At 41.1% G+C, this 18,467-nt stretch overlaps 1 protein-coding gene across 4 annotated transcripts in view; it reads right to left on the bottom strand.

Moving 5' to 3' along the window:
- The window catches only part of LOC117761540 (myosin-10-like), a 57,606-nt gene extending 39,358 nt beyond the window's left edge, over positions 1-18,248 (bottom strand). For 3 of the 4 annotated variants that reach the window (XM_034585535.1, XM_034585560.1, XM_034585552.1), the window contains exons 1-3: positions 18,079-18,248; positions 14,587-14,968; positions 7,505-7,661 (exon numbers count right to left, since the gene is read on the bottom strand). In XM_034585535.1, the coding sequence (XP_034441426.1) occupies positions 7,505-7,661; positions 14,587-14,931 (502 nt within the window). In that variant the 5' untranslated portion in view covers positions 14,932-14,968; positions 18,079-18,248. Of the gene's footprint in view, positions 1-7,504; positions 7,662-14,586; positions 14,969-18,078 lie in introns of those variants that run through there. The other variant, XM_034585543.1, reaches the window with a different exon arrangement.
- Positions 18,249-18,467: the final 219 nt, after the last annotated feature.

Here is an 18,467-nt window from a genome sequence, read left to right as displayed (position 1 = left end):
TATCTGATAATTCTTAAAATACAAAAAAGTAAAACAATCCAAAAGAGAAAAATCACTCTGGTTTAACTGCTCACAATTCACATTGGCACTTAAGAAGAAAACATTGCTTTAGCGTGGGGGGGTCACATCATTACTCAAAGCCAAATGCTGTAAATATTTCAGCTTATTGCGTAAAACGTAATGTCCCCGGCTGGACAGTTCTGCTGGAGGTGAAGGTTTCCTGGACTGAACTGCTGACTGTGTTCCTTTGGGGCAAAATGCTGGAAGGTTATCTGATTGACAACACAGCTGGATGGCTCATTAGGAACAACCTGGGTTTCTTGGCTTCGACCAGGCACTTCCTGCAGTTAAGCATTGTAACAAGGAGGATTGACACATGCTTGCAGCCGCACACGCACGCCAAGGCTACTCCGATCTTTCAGGATCTCACCAGCCATGACGTCAACTGCTGCTTTATGCATGACAGCACGCATGCAAGCACAAGCCCCCCCCCCCATTAGCCCCCACCTCTTTGACTCAGAAAGCGGGTCTTCTTTATCAGGCTGGCTGCAGACACAGAGGAAAGATATGATCCCCTCTTTGATGGAACTGTTCAATTCCATTCACCAACTTGCCAGCACTGCTGCAACCTTAACAACCTCTTGTCCAGACTGTAAAACGCTGATTACCAGCAGAGGACTCTGGTCTGTGCAGATGAGAACTACCCAAACAGGGGCTGTTATTTCCGTAACCTTACTTGATGGTCATAAGGACTCGTTTGGGGGTTTCGCATGATTGATAATGCTCTTTCCAGCTTCACATGACTCCATCATGCTGGAGGGGTAATGAAGAATCCTCTATGACATATAATATTATTGTATTAGCAGCTGAGAAGATTTCATTACTTTTTTAATAGCTGATTTTGATCTTTTGAGGAGCAAAAACTCAGATCATAAAAATAATAAGATGTTATCAAAGTTAAAATAAGGCATGCTTCGATGTGTTTCAGATCTACAGATTGAAAAAATAAGGAATTGCTAAAGGATTTAAATAGAAAATGTCTGCGTCAACAGCTTTGCAGAGTAGTTGTGAAAAATCTGAGGATGTCTTGCAGCTTTGACATAAACACAGCAGCTCTGCGTGTGGTGTTTCTTCCTATAAGGAGAGGGGAGAGGGGGAGAGGGGGGAGAGGGGGAGCTGATCTCAGCTCACAACAGTGAGCTCATTGTGAGTCTGTGGCACGCTGGGCCGGCCTTGTGTCTGCCACCGACGGCTAATGCCTTTAGGAGTGACAATAAAGTACAAACACTCACCTCAGACACCTGTCTTTCATGCCTACGTGGCTGTTTGCACATCAGCTAAATGTTTGGGGTAATAATGTAAAATCAATGAGCATTATGATCCTGTCTTGTAAACAGGAGGAAATAGATCTCAGTCTTTGTGGAGTCTATTAAAAAAAAAGGTGTTTTATTGTCACTCATGATGTTTGCTTCAGTACAGAGAGAAAGACTTTACCCAAGTTAACAACCAACAGTTATACATGTTTTCAGTGTTCGAGCATCTAGTCAACTGTAAAATGAATGAATTGAATCAAAGACCACATTTCCTGTTCAGCATCAAACAGGGTGGCACTGTCATGATTTCCAGATCTGAAGTCACTGCACTGGTTTAAGTCTGCGGTGAACAATATCAGAAAACTGCTACAGTCACATGATGACCATGCATGCACTAGCACATGGTGGATTTCTTTGATAGAATTATGGGATGGGGTTCTAAGCACAACAGAGGGAGCAGGAGAATTGGAATGAACCTAAACAACATCACAATAAAATATCAATTACTGTTGATTTTTTTTATGTTTGTGGATTTGTAGTGTCTTTTCAAGCATTCAGAAAACTGTATAAGGCAGAATAGGCTTGAGATTGTTTCTTAGTTTAACACCTCAGAGCAGTTACACTTATGACACAGTGCCAAAGGGGCTTCAGAGACTAAAAAGACTTTGGTTACAATGTGTTTTCAGTGGCTTGAACCAATTCTTACTACTGCATAAGAAAACCATGTAAATCTGGACAAAAGGGAGGGGACTTTCCCTGGTCAAAGGAGTATCTGTCAGTATAGTTTAGGTCAAACTAGAGTATGATTTTAAACCTTTCCTCTTGGGGCTCTAATGGAAAACAGCTCTGGTGTGGACAGAACTGGGACTGATAGTTCAGCCGAGGACTTACAGATGGAAACAAATGCAGTAGAGATCCAGAGAGTTCGGTTTCTTACACAGAGCATATTTTGGAAGGAAAGTAATGAAATGTGATCTGGAGATTAATTGTGTGTGAGCAACACTGACAACAGATTTAGTATAAAAGATATTCATGCGCACTCAAGTGATGTAAATTGTTTAGGCAGTCTGAACTTAATGTCTACATCAGAAAAATAAATGATTAAAGTCAGCTTGAGTGTGGCAGCCAAATAAAGGTGAGTATAGGGAAGAGGCCAGGAAATCACTGAGTGGGAAAGGGAAAATAAGCCATACTGAAGGTTATATATTTAATACACATAAGAGGAAGAAGAAGAAAATAATATCATATCATAAAATATGGGTCTGATACACAATCTCCCTTGGAGTAGCTGATACAAAAAAAGACACCAGGTGATGTCTGTACATGGGACTTAAATGAGAAAGGTAACAGCGATAACCAACATGATACATTATCTAAAAACTGCAGGTACATAACATCTGCATTTGGATCCTGTGTCAACTTAGTGTATAACTCTATACACTGTGACTGTATTGTTTTTAAGTCTAATAATTATCTTCAAATGATTTAATATGAAGTAAGTACTTAAGTTTTATGTTATAACTCCTTTAGATTCATATTGCTACCTGGTACCATGCACTCAGCCACTGTGACCGATTTAGTTAACAGATGATGTATGTTCAAATCGATTGGTTGAAGATTAGTTATGATTTGGCTTGACCAAGATTTTATTTGATTGACTGCAGCCCTCAACTTAGCAGCTCTGGCAATCAAAACAAACTTGGTGGGCTTTCTTTGAAGAGACATTTCATTACAAAATGTCAACAAGGTTTATGCTCAACCGTCAACTTGACTTAATGCTACATGGACATAAAACACTACCTCTGAACGAGCCGAGAATACTTATATATTCAGTCACTGCTCAGATGTGTGAACCACCATGTTTGATCTTACTCATATAATAGGACAGATCTTTTATTTTATTGGAACATTAAATTATGGATTCTGGTTATTAGTTGATTTAATTTAAATGACATGAAATCCTTCTTAAAAGAGCTGGTTGTCCATGTCTGTCTGTCTCTGATAACAGGGATTATCTTGACGCACGCAACGTCTCTATGAACTACTTAATTCCAGCGACAGTGTAGATATACTTGTATTTAGATGTCCTCTTTGGGTAGTTTTAGCCTGTCCAATTAGATTCGATTTAAATGGGACAGAAGCATTTTTAGTGTAATTATTGTTATAGGTACAACTTTCAGTAACAGTAAATCTGTACCCAATCCCTAGCTTCTTGTGGTTTCTTTTTGAAATGTGGTGGATTACCTTTTCAAAAGATTAGGAAAAAATGTCCAGTGTGCTTAATGTGCTCTGGTGTGCCCAGGAAGAGGTTTGCGGTTGAGAGAGCCCCGTATTAAGCCTCAGTTCAAAAAGCTATTATTGTTTGCTATGTACCTGATTGATGCCAGGTGGGCCAGCGGCTGCTGAGACCGTAGGCCGTGCCATATAAACATTCCCAAGCTTGTTTTATCACACATTCCTGACAGTATTGTTTACACTATACAGTTCACTGAGGACTTTGTGGCACATACTTAACATTCTTCAAACAATTAATATCAGGGGTTGACCGATATGGATTTTTCAATGCTGATGTTTAAAGGGTAGGACGACTGATGGTCGATGTATAATGCCAATATTATATTTTCAGTATTTCCCATTATTTACATAGACTGTGCGAATAGTTGTCCCTCCACATTTTCATTATGATCCAAAAACAATTTGAAACATCTCATAATAACATAAAAGATCTCTAACTTATTGTTTGGCTTTTCATTGTAGAGCTATGTGCAGCCCTATCGTCATCTCTCAGTCTATCCTTTTCTCACAAACACAAAAAGTCTGTCATAGATGGACCATCTAAAGATCCATTAAGTTTTTACCATACTTGACAGGCCAGCAGACCTCTGCATTTCAATGGTAGTGTCTGATTTAGCTATGCACATTCCTGCAATATATTTAAAAAAAATCGCAATATGCCAGATACATCAGTCACAAATTAATTTGATCTTTTATTAATACTCATACTAATACTAATACTATCAACAAATGAGATAAGGAAAACTGCTTATTACTTTAAGGGAAAGTAAAGAGCTGTTTTGGGGAAGGCTTCACTAAGCCAAGCTGGACTTGACCTATTGCCCTGATTAAACACTCGGGAGAGACTCAAGAAGGAGGTCTTTTTCCATTTCCACCAAAACAAAAGACCCCCTCTTTCACAACCACACCTAGGGACGGTTGCAGTGCTGTTGATGCATGTCCACTTTTGGAATCCCTCACAACTGCTGACATGATCAGTTCCTTCAACACATGTTTTCAATCAAGCAGCAGCATTTTCTTACTACACATTTCCAGATATGATCAAATTAGCTTCTTGTACGTCAGCGAGTTCACGCCAGCAGAGCAGCGAGGAAAAATAATGTAAAGTATGTGGACCTCTAATCAATGACAGATGTGCACCAAGTTCTAGAAGTCTGTCTACACACCCAGTCTTTGTTAGGTAACACCTCATTTAACCTCCCAACAGAGCACTGACTGGCTTCACAGCAATGTTGCAGTAATTAACAGACCGCTGCAAGGTTCAGACACCCTTCAGCCTCATGTATGAATTGCCCATCTGTACAGATCCAAAGGTCGTAAATTAGAGGCAAGAAATTATTTGGCCGAAATGTTCTCTCTCTTGGACGGTCTCAACATGGAGTGTGAAAAGTCTGGTGTTAATCAGTGAAAATAAATGAATCATTCTGAGATGGCATTACAGTGACATATCATGATATAAGGTGATAATTGTTTTTCAACAGTTTATACCCTGATAACTATCTTAATATTACTTTTGCTTTTACAATTTATCAATTAACTGTTTATCCTATATGAAATATGTTTGTTAAAAATGATCATGACAATCTCAGGAGACCCATGTGTCATAGCTTGTTTTGACCAGCTACCACTCCAAAACCAAATCATAACAAATTCTGTGGACGAAAATTACGCATGTTGGTTAATGACTGAGAAATGACTAAAGTAATTAGATAAGTTATTGAAATTTTTAGGTCATTGACAAATCAATTAACAGATGTACTGTTTCAGTACTATATCAGACTATAGTAGACAATGATGCAGGATTTTGTCTTGATTTGTCAGGGCTTTAATTTGCTCATTGAGCCAAAACATAAACAATCCTGTAACCCCAAGCAGGGACACAAGTATTTAGCTTTAAAATGCAACTTCAACTTTCAACCAGAGATAAAAAAAAAACACCAGTGGTGATCTATACAGCTGGATATTTATTTATATTAACCAGGTTGCTGAAATGCTCAAGGCCAGAGCTAAGCAGCAGCTGTCCACCACTAATCTCCAACCTACAAACCTCCTTTTCAACCACAACTCTTAATTCTGATAGGATTGGAGTAGCAGTGACAGGTCAGCCCTCTGCTCTCCGAGACATATTGTATAGTAAGTGGATGCAGTATTTGAAATGCTCGAGGGAAGAGGTCATTGCTTCATTCCAGATGAAGATGCAAGAAAATGCACAAATATGTGGAAATGAAAACAAAAACAAAATGTTGACCATCTATGATCATCCCTGTAAAAATATGAATAGAGAGTGTGGAGAAAAGAGGGGGAGGCGACAACAACAACCTAGCAGGACAAAATGATGAGCTGACTTCTACAACAGCTCCAGCGAGGCTACTACTGAAACAACATCACGACCAGGATATCTAGACTTACAAGTTTGGAAAGCATAATACTAAGAATGCTCGGCATAAAAAATTCTGAGTAGTAAAAAGGGAGTTATTAAAAACATTTTCATTTAAATGGGGCCAAGGTATCATCAAGACTACATGTTAACAGTACTTAAACTTCCTGCTGTGTACCAACATGAGAAAAGCAAAGTCTAAAAGAAATGACGGGACTCTCCAGATTGTCACCAACCCACTGGTCGGCCCTCGCAAATCACACAAAAGATCTATTGTGGAGTGCAATGGGGTCACCCTCTCTGTTCTCGCTGGTCTGATCCCAGTCAGTCACTGCCCGTAGAGCCTGGAAGTTTGCCAACTACCAGGATACAAGAATCTCTGAAGACATCATCTAGTGTGAACCGCCTTCACTTACAAGATTTTATTTTCCAAAATGGATTTATATGAAAACCAGGGCAGAATGGACATCACAGACAACAGCAATGTCTAACAGTTAATGGGTAACTTCAAAAGATTTAACCCAAATATGTAACTGAGAAAGATCTGTAAAAACTTCCGAGCAGTGTAACCAGTCATATGTGTTGATACAAGGGCTTGAAAATAACAAAATTACTGGTTTGTTTGCGGCCTGAACTGAAAAAACAAACAAACAGTGAATTGTACCTGTACTTTCATTGAACCAAATGCTTTGGTGAGTGAAATAATATCTGTGCATTTCTAAAATTAATGGCTCAATCTAAATCTTGATGTAGAAGACAGAAATGCTGTGGAGCCATTCCGATTTGGTCTTCTATAAGACCATGCAGGAGGATTGGCATTAACCATCTATGAAGAATATCCAGAAATGAAGTCATAATTCTGTCTGCACAGAAGTGATTGGAGGTTTGAGCCGCAGTACTGAGGTTCCTAGTTAGAACTTCCAACTATACATGCACTTGACCAAAACAAACCAAACTCACTGGAAAAATCCATACTTATTTTCATAAGAACCTGAATTGATAGAAATCATCTTTGAGAAAAATGCTCAACATGCATTTGAAATTATTTAAACAGGGTCAAGGTATCATCAGAAATTGCACAAATATATTTTCTATGTAAAACATCTTTCCATGTTTATAGATCCCAAGGCAATGTCCTGCACAAATAATAGCACAGCAAAGAAAGCAGACACGGTAGCACAGATAATCCCAGATTAAAACAATCAGCTCTTAATAGTATGTAGCCTGAGTCACAAGGAGATAGAGACACACAAGTAACGTCTCCTCATGTGACAATGAGACATTCATTGGTTTTACAATTTACACAACACGGACACAGAAAACCCTTCAAAAAGTGATAATCCCATCATGTGTAATCTGAACATATGGTGACAATTAAACACCAACAATAGGCTACAATCTAACAAAAAACATTTGAAACCAATACACTGACAATCAATGACATTTCAATGTCAGGTTAAGTGCTAATTCCTGTAAGTGTGGTGGACTGACGTAATCAGTAACAGTAACACGGACTTACCTTGTAGCATGCATCTGTATGCAGACTCTGAGATAGCGTAGATGTGTGGGGGCACTTCATGCCTCTTTTTGCCCCTGTACATCTCAATGATATTCTCTGAGTAGATAGGCAGGTTTTTGTAGGGATTTATGACGACACAGAAGAGACCGGAGTATGTCTATAAAAGAAAAGAAAACATGGTGGTCACACAGTATGCCTAGTGACCATACTTTACAGTATTTTATTATTTATATGCATTGATTACAGTAAATGGACAATGACTAAGCACAAAAAAGACTCAGATGCTTTAAGTGGACTGTCATAGAAACAGTGCACTTTACTGGGTGCAGCTATTACTACCTATAAAGATTGTTTCATTACAAAATATCAACTCATGTTTGGTTTTTCTGCTCACTTATTCATGGGTCATACCAGGAAGCGGTTTATGACAGCTGGCTCACTGCCAAGCGTCCTGCAGTCTTTAAGATTCTTACTCCACTCACATACAGTATGTGTGACAGTGTACAGTATTTCCCATCTCAACATTAAACTGGTTCAAATTTAACCAGACATCCTTTGACTAACAGCTGAAAGCAAGATGAAGGGCTGGAAATGTTCATTCACAACAGTATATTAGTGGCTCAGCTGTATAATACAGACGGACATGTAGACAGAGAGTGGAGGACAGGGTTAATCCCTGACATGTCTGCTGCTTCTGGTGCACTCCACAAACTGAGGGGTTACACAGTAAACAGCAGATGCTGTCGGATTAAGGCTCACGTATCAATGGCTGAGATCAAAAGTCTTTATTTTTTTAACTGACAAAACTTTGGGATACATCACAGCTCTCTCGCCACTCTTGATCATGCATATAATTAAGATAAATAAAAGATGTCTATAGGATTTTATCTTTCTCCTTGTTTCTCCCTTTAATAACAAGTCCGGCCTGACATGTTACTGCACATATCCTCTTCTCTGTGGTGTGGTCCCAACTTTCTACAGCTCTTTGCCTCTTTTCACTGAATCCCTTACTCTTTATGCCGGACTGCAAAGCCACATTCTTTTAATTATGTTGTCTGTGGTTGGCCAGTGGACTGCTGGGGGCCTGGGGCCTGCAAACACAGTTGTTGAACAGGAACAATGGTGACATGACCAAAGCATGCTATGGGAGCAGAGTGGATTGTGTGTGTTTGTGTGTGTGCATGTGTGTGTGCGTGTGTGTGTGTGTGTGAGTGAGAGAGTGAGTGAGTGAGTGACATCTAAAAATAGATCTGTCAACTGTCTGAAGGTTCACACTAGACATTCACGGTTACTGCAATGTTGGACTGAACAATATCTCAATCCTATCACTTAATGTCTATGCAACCATAACATGACAGAAGTTTGGGAAATATTCAAGTAAAACACACAAACATTTACTATGGTAAGACATAAACAAGCGAAAGAATAATTTTGAAAACTGTAGTATATATATACACTACCGTTCAAAAGTTTGGGGTCACTTAGAAATGTCCTTATTTTTCAAAGAAAAGCACTGTTTTTTTCAATGAAGATAACATTAAATTAATCAGAAATACACTCTATACATTGTTAATGTGGTAAATGACTATTCTGGCAACTCAGCCAGAAGACAAGTATATTAGAGTCTCTAGTTGAGAAATAGACCGGTCCTCAACTGGCAGCTTCTTTAAATGGTACCCGCAAAACGCCAGTGTCAACGTCTACAGTGAAGAGGCAACTCCGGGATGCTGGCCTTCTAGGCAGAGTGGCAAAGAAAAAGCCATATCTGAGACTGGCCAATAAAAAGAAAAGATTGATATGGGCAAAAGAACACAGACATTGGACAGAGGAAGATTGGAAAAAAGTGTTATGGGCAGACGAATCAAAGTTTGAGGTGTTTGGATCACACAGAAGAACATTTGTGAGACGCAGAACAGGTGAAAAGATGCTGGAAGAGTGCCTGACGCCATCTGTCAAGCATGGTGGAGGTAATGTGATGGTCTGGGGCTGCTTTGGTGCTGGTAAAGTGGGAGATTTGTACAAGGTAAAAGGGATTTTAAATAAGGAAGGCTATCACTCCATTTTGCAACGCCATGCCATACCCTGTGGACAGCGCTTGATTGGAGCCAATTTCCTCCTACAACAGGACAATGACCCAAAGCACACCTCCAAATTATGCAAGAACTATTTAGGGAAGAAGCAGGCAGCTGGTATGCTGTCTGTAATGGAGTGGCCCGCGCAGTCACCAGATCTCAACCCCATTGAGCTGTTGTGGGAGCAGCTTGACCGTATGGTACGCAAGAAGTGCCCATCAAGCCAATCCAACTTGTGGGAGGTGCTTCAGGAAGCGTGGGGTGAAATTTCTACAGATTACCTCAACAAATTAACAGCTAGAATGCCAAAGGTCTGCAATGCTGTAATTGCTGCAAATGGAGCATTCTTTGACGAAAGCAAAGTTTGAAGAACAAAATTAATATTTCAAATAAAAATCATTATTTCTAACCTTGTCAATGTCTTGACTATATTTTCTATTCATTTTGCAACTCATTTGATAACTAAAAGTGTGAGTTTTCATGGAAAACACGAAATTGTCTGGGTGACCCCAAACTTTTGAACGGTAGTGTAGCTAAATATAAAAATAATTATTATGATATCAATTCCCAAAATGAACCTTAAAGTATAACTTTACAAATTCCGATTAAAGCCAAAACCCACTTTAAAATGAGCACTGTTTGATTTTAAGATACTGGAAGGGGTTGGCATTATAACTGTAAGAGTGACACAGAAAGGCTGTAACTGGTGGAGGGTGTGTGGTGCTGTAGCTCATGTGTGGAAGGTGGAGGGGAGATCACCAGATGGCCATCACACCCCCTCTCAACCTCTTCCATGTGCGCAGATGCTTTAGACACAACTCTGTGCAGCTCCAACAGAGATTTGTTACCCTGGAAACTCCAGTCACTCTTTACATTGCTTTACATTGCTGTTTGCTACTGACCTTACTAGGAACGATACTCACTATTTGCTAACTGGCATTGACTGTAAACATCAACTTCAGTTTGTAGGATGTACAGTCCAGCCGCTGCTATAATAACCCTGCCCCAGGCCCCCTACGGTGGGCACAGTGCCAGGCAGACAGATCAGTGCTCCTGACCCAGCATGGGCCACAGGCACTGGGGGAGAGGGATGACTCAGCTGGCTGTCCTTGACGGTGGACCCCAGAAGGTATTTGGGGGGATTAGTGGTACTCTGAGGGCAAAGGGGCTGGACGCCTGAAAAACCAGGCATAACAAGGTACCAGCCAGCGAGCGTGTTGTGGTTCATTCCTTTGTCAAAATGCAGAGTTTGTACAATGAAAACTCTGGTCAGTCAACATCATCTAAAAGCGGAAACACATATGACTCTGCAGGTTACTTTTAGCTGATAAATGGGTTTGAGGCGGTAAAACGGCCCTGAGCCCAGTACTCTATGGCAAATAGACAAGATCTCTGACACAGTTGAAAGGCTTCCCAGCTGTCTGGAAATGTCCAAATAAGTGTTTTGCTTAGCAACAGGGCCTCTCTCAATGGGAAAAGAGGGGAACATTTTCAGGGATCTCTGAATCAATGCCCTCCATTCTGACACAACTGGGCTAAGTGGGCTTTACAACGCCTTTTCAAACCCTGAAAACCGTGCAAGTATCTTTATTGATTTCCCAAGCAAATAAAGACATGCCTTTGCAAAAATTTACAAAACCTTTTAGTCATTTCCAATCATGTCCAGAAGGACCATGAAGATTCTCACAGCTCTATATTTACTTTAAATCTTGAGCTGCATCTTAATATAACTTAACGTCATTTGATTTAAATGACAAATCTTTCATCGCTGCTGGGGAGGTGCAGCATCACAGCACACACACAAATTACTTCAATGAATGAATGCCAATAAATCGTGATGCGTCTTGCCATGCCTCCATCAATTATAACTCTACTAGTGTGTGCACAGGGGAGTGTGATGTTGCACAGAAATTGGGACGTGTGAATCACTCTCTACTCTCAAGACAGAGAGGAGATTGATTTGTAATGACTATTAGTAATGAGTTCTACAAGAGATGTTCCGATAGCTGCATATGAAATGCAGCTATCGGATACCAGGTCTTATAGTTTCACTCAGATAACACAGCAAATTTCTTCGGCACTCCAAAACAGCAGTCGTTCTGTGCTGCCACTGGCAAGTTTTTTGAGCAGCAAATAAGAAGTGATTTCAAGTTGTGTAGCGTTAGCCAGAGCTAGCTAATGACTTCAGTTTTGAGGGGGGTTACCAGTGCTGCCAATTACAACACTAACATTCTCATAGAGTATTTGAAGAACCATCACATGACAGAGCTTCAGATCAATACTCAGTATAGGCAAATGTGCAGGTATCAGAAACGGTATATGAAAGGGAAAATGGTATCGGAGCATCTCTAATTTCAACTGATGAAACCTTGCAGCATCATGAATCCTGATCTACATGTGAATAGTAACCAGTGACATAACCATGTGAAGATAAGGAACTTATCACATTATCTAAATATGGACAAGAAATCAAAACCTGGCACACGCTTGATTTTTGAAGTTGAGAGAGAACAGATCTTGTCCATGTTTCTCTCATGAATAGACAGAAAGACTGGTGCTGCAGGGCTTAATGACCACAAGGCGCTCAGCCTGGAGCAGCCACTCATCCTGCTCTGTACACTCTGAACAACCAGTGCAACAAAGGATGTGCATATAGTGACCTGCGTTCAATAATACATCATAGTGACATCATTACTACATCTAGTGCTGCTTTCTCCTCAGCTACTGGGTTGAATCATATTTCATCATCCACACTAATCGGAAAAGCCAGGCATGATAAAGGACTGTATTCCATTAAAAAACTTTTTTCAAGCTCAAAACCATTCTCATCCCTCCCAATCCATAAACGTGGTTATTTTCTATCTTCTAATGCAAAGTTATGTTCTAATGTAATTAGTTTTGAAGCATTATCACATTTCCATCCGCTGCTCTCTGAGTGGATGGGAGTCATGAAGCAGGTTATGTCAGGGCTCTGCTACATTGCTCTGACTTAAAAGGTCATGTAATCTTTAAAAACAGAACAGGAACACATGCAGAGCCGGGAATGCAAAGGCAGCTGACCAACAGAGTTTTTCATGCATGCAAATTAAATTCTCTTCAAAATCCTGGTTCAATACCTTCAAACTTAGGGTTTTTGAGTAAGAATAAAAAACATATTAATGAGCATGCAAACTGGGCCAGAATAAAAAAATGTCTTTGACCCTGCAGAACAGGAAAAACATTCAAATGCTGACATGGATTAGCTGTAATTAAACATAAACACATGAAAGACATTTCCAAGAACAAAACTGAAAGACATTTCCAAGAACAAAACTGAAAGACATTTCCAAGAACAAAACTGAAAAACATTTCAGTTATTTGAGTGTACAGCTGTTGCTTATCAGCAAACACAAAGAACTCTTTTAAGGCGGTTTGGTTCCAATGTGACTCAGCACTGGGCTGCCTGAGCTAAGAGATGGGGTTGGGGTAATTGATTTCTCTACTACTCTCAAAAATATACACAGATGTTCTTCTTCCAGCTGTATATTTAATTAAATTTAAAAAAAAGATAATTGATAATAACTTTGTTGTAGCTCATGTTGCAAAAAGGGACATATTGTACCCCAAGTGAGAAACTGGAACAGATTTTTAACTTTTGTCAACATGTCTACAAAGAGATAAGCTGTGAGATAAACAATGAATTAAGTCAAAGAAACTCCCTTAGAAAACTCTTGTAAGGTCAACGTTGTGTTCACAACTTCTGCTCTCAGGAGATACAAGCAAACCGATTGCTTTTCTGGCAGGGAGCCCTGAGTAGACAGTTAACCACATGGCAGAGGTCACACTGCTACACCTGGTCTGCTCCTAACATCCCCCACACCGTGCTGACGTCAACAGGGTAAGCCTTTGATTAACAAAACAACAACTTATAATGTCATTAATACTTTTTTAACAAATGTGAGAGGCAAACACTAAATTTATTAACATTTATTAACATTTTACTATGTTGATGTTTACAATCTTAGCAACCGAACATCCAGTGAAAATGTACCTCAGATTTCTGGGTCTATTGTGTTGCTTTTGTTGAATGTTTATGAGTCTGGTAGATAAATGCTTACATACTGATGATGTATTATTTCTTATTGAGTTGTCTTCCCTTTATTATGCTGGAATTAATATTTGTATGATATTTGTGCAAATAATCACAAATAATCATAATTTAAACTAAAAAGCGGCACCATCTACATTAGTCAATCAACAAAAACATAATTGCATCAATGTTCAAAATCAATTAATCTTTTAGGAATATTTTTACACAGAAAAAACACAATTGTCTTTGCTTACTCAAACTGCTGATGAATAATATCTGTAGTGTCAATATTCGAATATCTTTCACCATGTATATAATCGAGTTACATGACTGGATAAGCAAATATTAATCGTCCTCAAATTCGGCCAAGTAAAATACAGTTTAGCCAAGTTCACGTCTGTCTTTGTGACTGGGCCTCTAAGTGTGAACCCCTCGGCCCCTGTCTCCTCCCTTGCTCTCAAGTGTCCCACAAGCTCTGTGTCTAGACTATTCCTGGAATGCATGTCACTAAGTGAGGCATAATCACAGGAGATATCTGCAGCTTATAACGGCTTGTTCATCAAAGAACATTTGTTTCTGAGCCTCTTCGGGGGCACAAGTGTGAGATGTTATGGATATGATATGTAGGGATTTTGTTCAGAATGGATACGATGTGTTAAATAAACATGCCACGTATGCCTGGAATAAGTTATTGTTGCTGACCACACACCACTCAGCTCTCAACTATTACTGGGGCAGTGTTATTGTAAAATGTTATTGACTGCATTATAATACTTGATCTCTCTGTTTGTCAACAACAATTTAATGGCAAAGCTTTCATTAATTCTTAGGCTGACAGAGTGATACATCAATTAAATTATCATTTACAGACAGTTTCTAGAATGTGAAAGAAGATGATTACAATTCTTTCGAAGTAATTGCATTTCTTATGAACTACTCACGTAAATGAGGCCAGAATAGTAGCGGTCTTTGAGGTTGTGAAGCACAGATGCCTCGTTCAGGCACGTGAGTTCTGCCATGTCCTCCACTTTGCTGAACTTTGGTGGGTTCATCTTCTGGATGTCATCCTTGTTGACCACAGCCTTCTTCCCATTCTCGGCCAATTCCACCACCACCTCATCCCCACGCTCCTCGCGAATGCTGGCGCCCTCGAAGCCGTGACGTTCTGACGGGATCCATACTAGCCTCTTGGCGGTCCAGTCGGCCTGAGCAGCCGGGTTGTAGACCACGGCACGGTCCACGAAGAGGTACCGCTCCGGGTCCTCCTGCCCACTCCTCTGTGACATCGCTGCTGGGAACCAGAGGCAAAACACACTTGGCCACCTGTAGTGAGGAGAGAAAAAAGAAGCTACATTTACAATTCATGCAGCTGACTAATGTAAAGCAGTTCAGCCTGTAGGGAAGTCGTCTGTGTGACTGACTGTTGTGCTAAAGCGGGTCTGAAACAAATTGTATCAAACAGTACAAATGGAGTCTCTGCAACAACCCCAGACTCAGATGTATTTGCGAGAGGCTTTTGCCCACGACACACTATATGGCAAAGATTTGTGAAGATGGAAGGAGATTATTGCTGCAATTGCAAAATACATGTGCAAAGATGTGGCCTCAATTTACATGGTCAAGATTCAGGGGATTTGTGAGTGACAGAATCAACCCAAGGTACACAATACCAAGCCAAAATTAAAAGTAAAATGAAATGTGCCTTTCCATGTGGCCATTTCATAGAAACTATTTATTTACTGATTTACAAGAAATGTATGATATTTGGATATGAAGGGACCTATATCAAGAAACATCACACAGCCCTAAAAGACGTTATAGCTAAATCTCTGATGGGTGAGGTAATGGGTGGTAGGAGAATAACTTACACTTTGACCATTACTAGTAAGTTTATTGATTCAACATAGCTGCGACCAATAGAGCTGAAAGTTGAAGCCGGCAGGTAAGTGCTTACATGATGATGCAGCTACTCTAATGGCTGTTTAATGCTGGAGAATGCATTTTTGGTCTCAATAGCTAATGCCATTGTTTCCAAGTTTGACTGACAATTATTATTGTATCACTGAGGAAATATTAGGGTTAGGGCATGTCTGATTGACTGATGGGTGGCTCTGTTTATTACAGTCGGCTGCGGCTGCTGCTTCAAGAAAAAAAGTGAATTATGTTTATTCTGTCTCATGGTTGTGTTTATTTGCTGCCTGTGTTTGGTCCACACTAGTGACACGCCAGATGTAGACTGCAGGTACAAGCCTAGTGCCTATTTCAGGTAGCATTCTCCTCCACTTCCAACTAGCTAGAGTTTTCTGTAGTGCAACCTCAGAGCTAGAAACTTACAAGCTATAAATGGCAGGTCTGGACTAAGATTTAGATTGCGCAATACATACATCTTTTACAGTTTTTAGTCATGTTTTCTCTGCAGGGAAGTAGCCATTTCAATGACAATGCTCGTCTCCTTCCCACATGCAAATGTTCCAACTAAACAAGTCCCCCCTGACAACACTACATTGCAGCAGCACTGTCACTGCATCCAGGGCTTAGTGCTGCCCAAGATGAATGTGTTTGCCTTCAAGAAATAAAAACTCAGACAAGCCGTTTTTTTGAGATGGCAGACAATTTCAAATCCCCAGACACAGTTTTTTAGGGGCACCACCGCTGCACCCTAGGCTCAGTGCTGCCCAAGATAATTCTAATTGTTCCAAAAATGCTAACAAACCACAGCATTTCCTCCTTTTGGTACAAAAATAATGTGTGCAAACCTATCTTCATAGATATATATGCACGAAAGGCCCACACAGACTGGTGTGCAAGTGTCAGGCCTTTACACCCCCATCCCTGTGCATAACCAGCCCACATACAATAGCATCACCATCTGAGCCTCTGCAAAAACCCTGACTATGTTGCGTAATAAAAATGAGAGAGGAATCTACTTCATAAACAACAATGTATTTAACATGACAAATAACTTTGGACTTAACTACCAGATGATGTGATTAAATCTGTAATAACTAATCAATACCTAATCGACAGAACATGTTTTCTTCTCTAACAGTCAACTTCCATTCATGTGAGTCGAATGAATGACTTACACAATTAAAATATTACGAATAATCTACACACATACGCAATAATTGACAGAATATTAACGACTGTGATCATTGATAACTTATTTGGGTATTTTTTCAACCAAAGTCCTGCTTAGAAACACCTAATTATGAATGATAATGAAAATCACTGTTGCAGTTGAAGATGTGTTCTTGGGTTTAAGGAACCAGTAGGTGGCATTTTCCAGTATTTTCTTGCATGTTAGAGACAATTAATCTAACTTATCATGAAAAGTTAGCATTCAGCAGATTCTAATTTTCTCCAGACCTACGTGTAGCACAAGATGAATGGCGAATGCATAAATGTTTGCGGAGGACGCAATTACGCCATCAATAATGAAAAGTCAAACGGTTCTGGACGCAGACACAGTGGGATAACTTTGTGAAACTTGGCACTTGATGCCCTCGACAGCTGATGCACAGACACGTTTGACAGAGAGCGCCACTCCAGCCTTCTCACAACCATTCATACATAGTTATTATTAGTTAACAACAACCTCAGCTGATTATTGTTCACGTTTATTTCACCTACAACCGGGTCCCGTGCTTAAATCAGGCGCTGGTGAGACGTGAATCTGGGTCAGGTCACGGGATGGGGGAATCAGTGTGGCTGCCGTGTCACCGCATCCCCTCACTCTGAGCCGGAAAACACACTCTCTCCAGCCTTCATCCGACCGCAGACCAATGCGTCTATAAGCCACACCACACCCCCCAGTTGGGGTGATAACATTAGGTGTAACAAAAAGCTAGTCGTGGACTGATAAACCCCGAGCCAGGCCAAATAGCCGCAGCGGCTACGTTAGCGTGCTAGCCTTAGCTCAAAGTTGGCGTGCTGTGCTTTCTCATCCCGCCCGCTCGAAAGCGATGCCCGCAGGGATCCAGCACCGAGCGGCCAGCGGAGCAACACACTGGAGGTCCACACCGGTGCTTTGGTTATTCCGAGCCATCACAGTTTGAGAGATATAATCAAAGGGGTCTGTGTCGGATGGGAGTTCCACAGCCTCCTCAGCCCCATCATGGGTGTGGGTGGCTCCGAGGCGTCTGGGTGGGGATAACGGCAGGCGGACAATGACCACACCGTCTCACAGCAGCCGCTTCCACGTTCAACTTCAAAAACACCGCGACACAAACACCAACACACCTGCTATCACAACACAGCTAATGGGAGCGGGGCAGAGGTCCCGCGGCGCCGGCTAACATTAGCAGAAGCAGACGGTCCTCCATCATTGTAAAGTCACGGCACAATAATCCGCTAGCCGACGTTAACGGTCACTGTTGCTAACCACCACACTCTGACCGGAGTGACGGCCCGGGCCTTCCCGCTGCACTCACCGCACACAGGGGGAGAAGAAGCCGTGTCCCGGGGTTGAACAGTGTCCAGTAGGTGAATGTAGCAGAGTCAGTGGGTCCGCTCTCTCATCAGTGGTACTCCCCCACCATCACACTCTCAACCGAACTCCTGCCGGTCACACACGGAGCTGCGCCGCACCGCCGCACTCTCTCCGCTCTCTGGGTGGGTGGGTGGGTGATCGTGCACGCCCACACGCCAAATCTAAACTTCTATTGGCTGTGGAGGGTGACGCCTCGTCGTGATTGGTCCAAAAACTATTTCCATCCCTAAACTTCAGGAAGATACCGACACCTGCTGCCGCTGCATGGAGCTGCTGCTGCTGCTGCTGCTGCTGCTGCTGCTGCTGCTGCTGCTGCTGCTGCTGCTGCTG

Source organism: Hippoglossus hippoglossus, chromosome 1 (assembly GCF_009819705.1).
Source record: "Hippoglossus hippoglossus isolate fHipHip1 chromosome 1, fHipHip1.pri, whole genome shotgun sequence".
Classification (NCBI taxonomy): Eukaryota; Metazoa; Chordata; class Actinopteri; order Pleuronectiformes; family Pleuronectidae; genus Hippoglossus; species Hippoglossus hippoglossus.
This window is presented reverse-complemented; position numbering and strand designations above follow the sequence as displayed.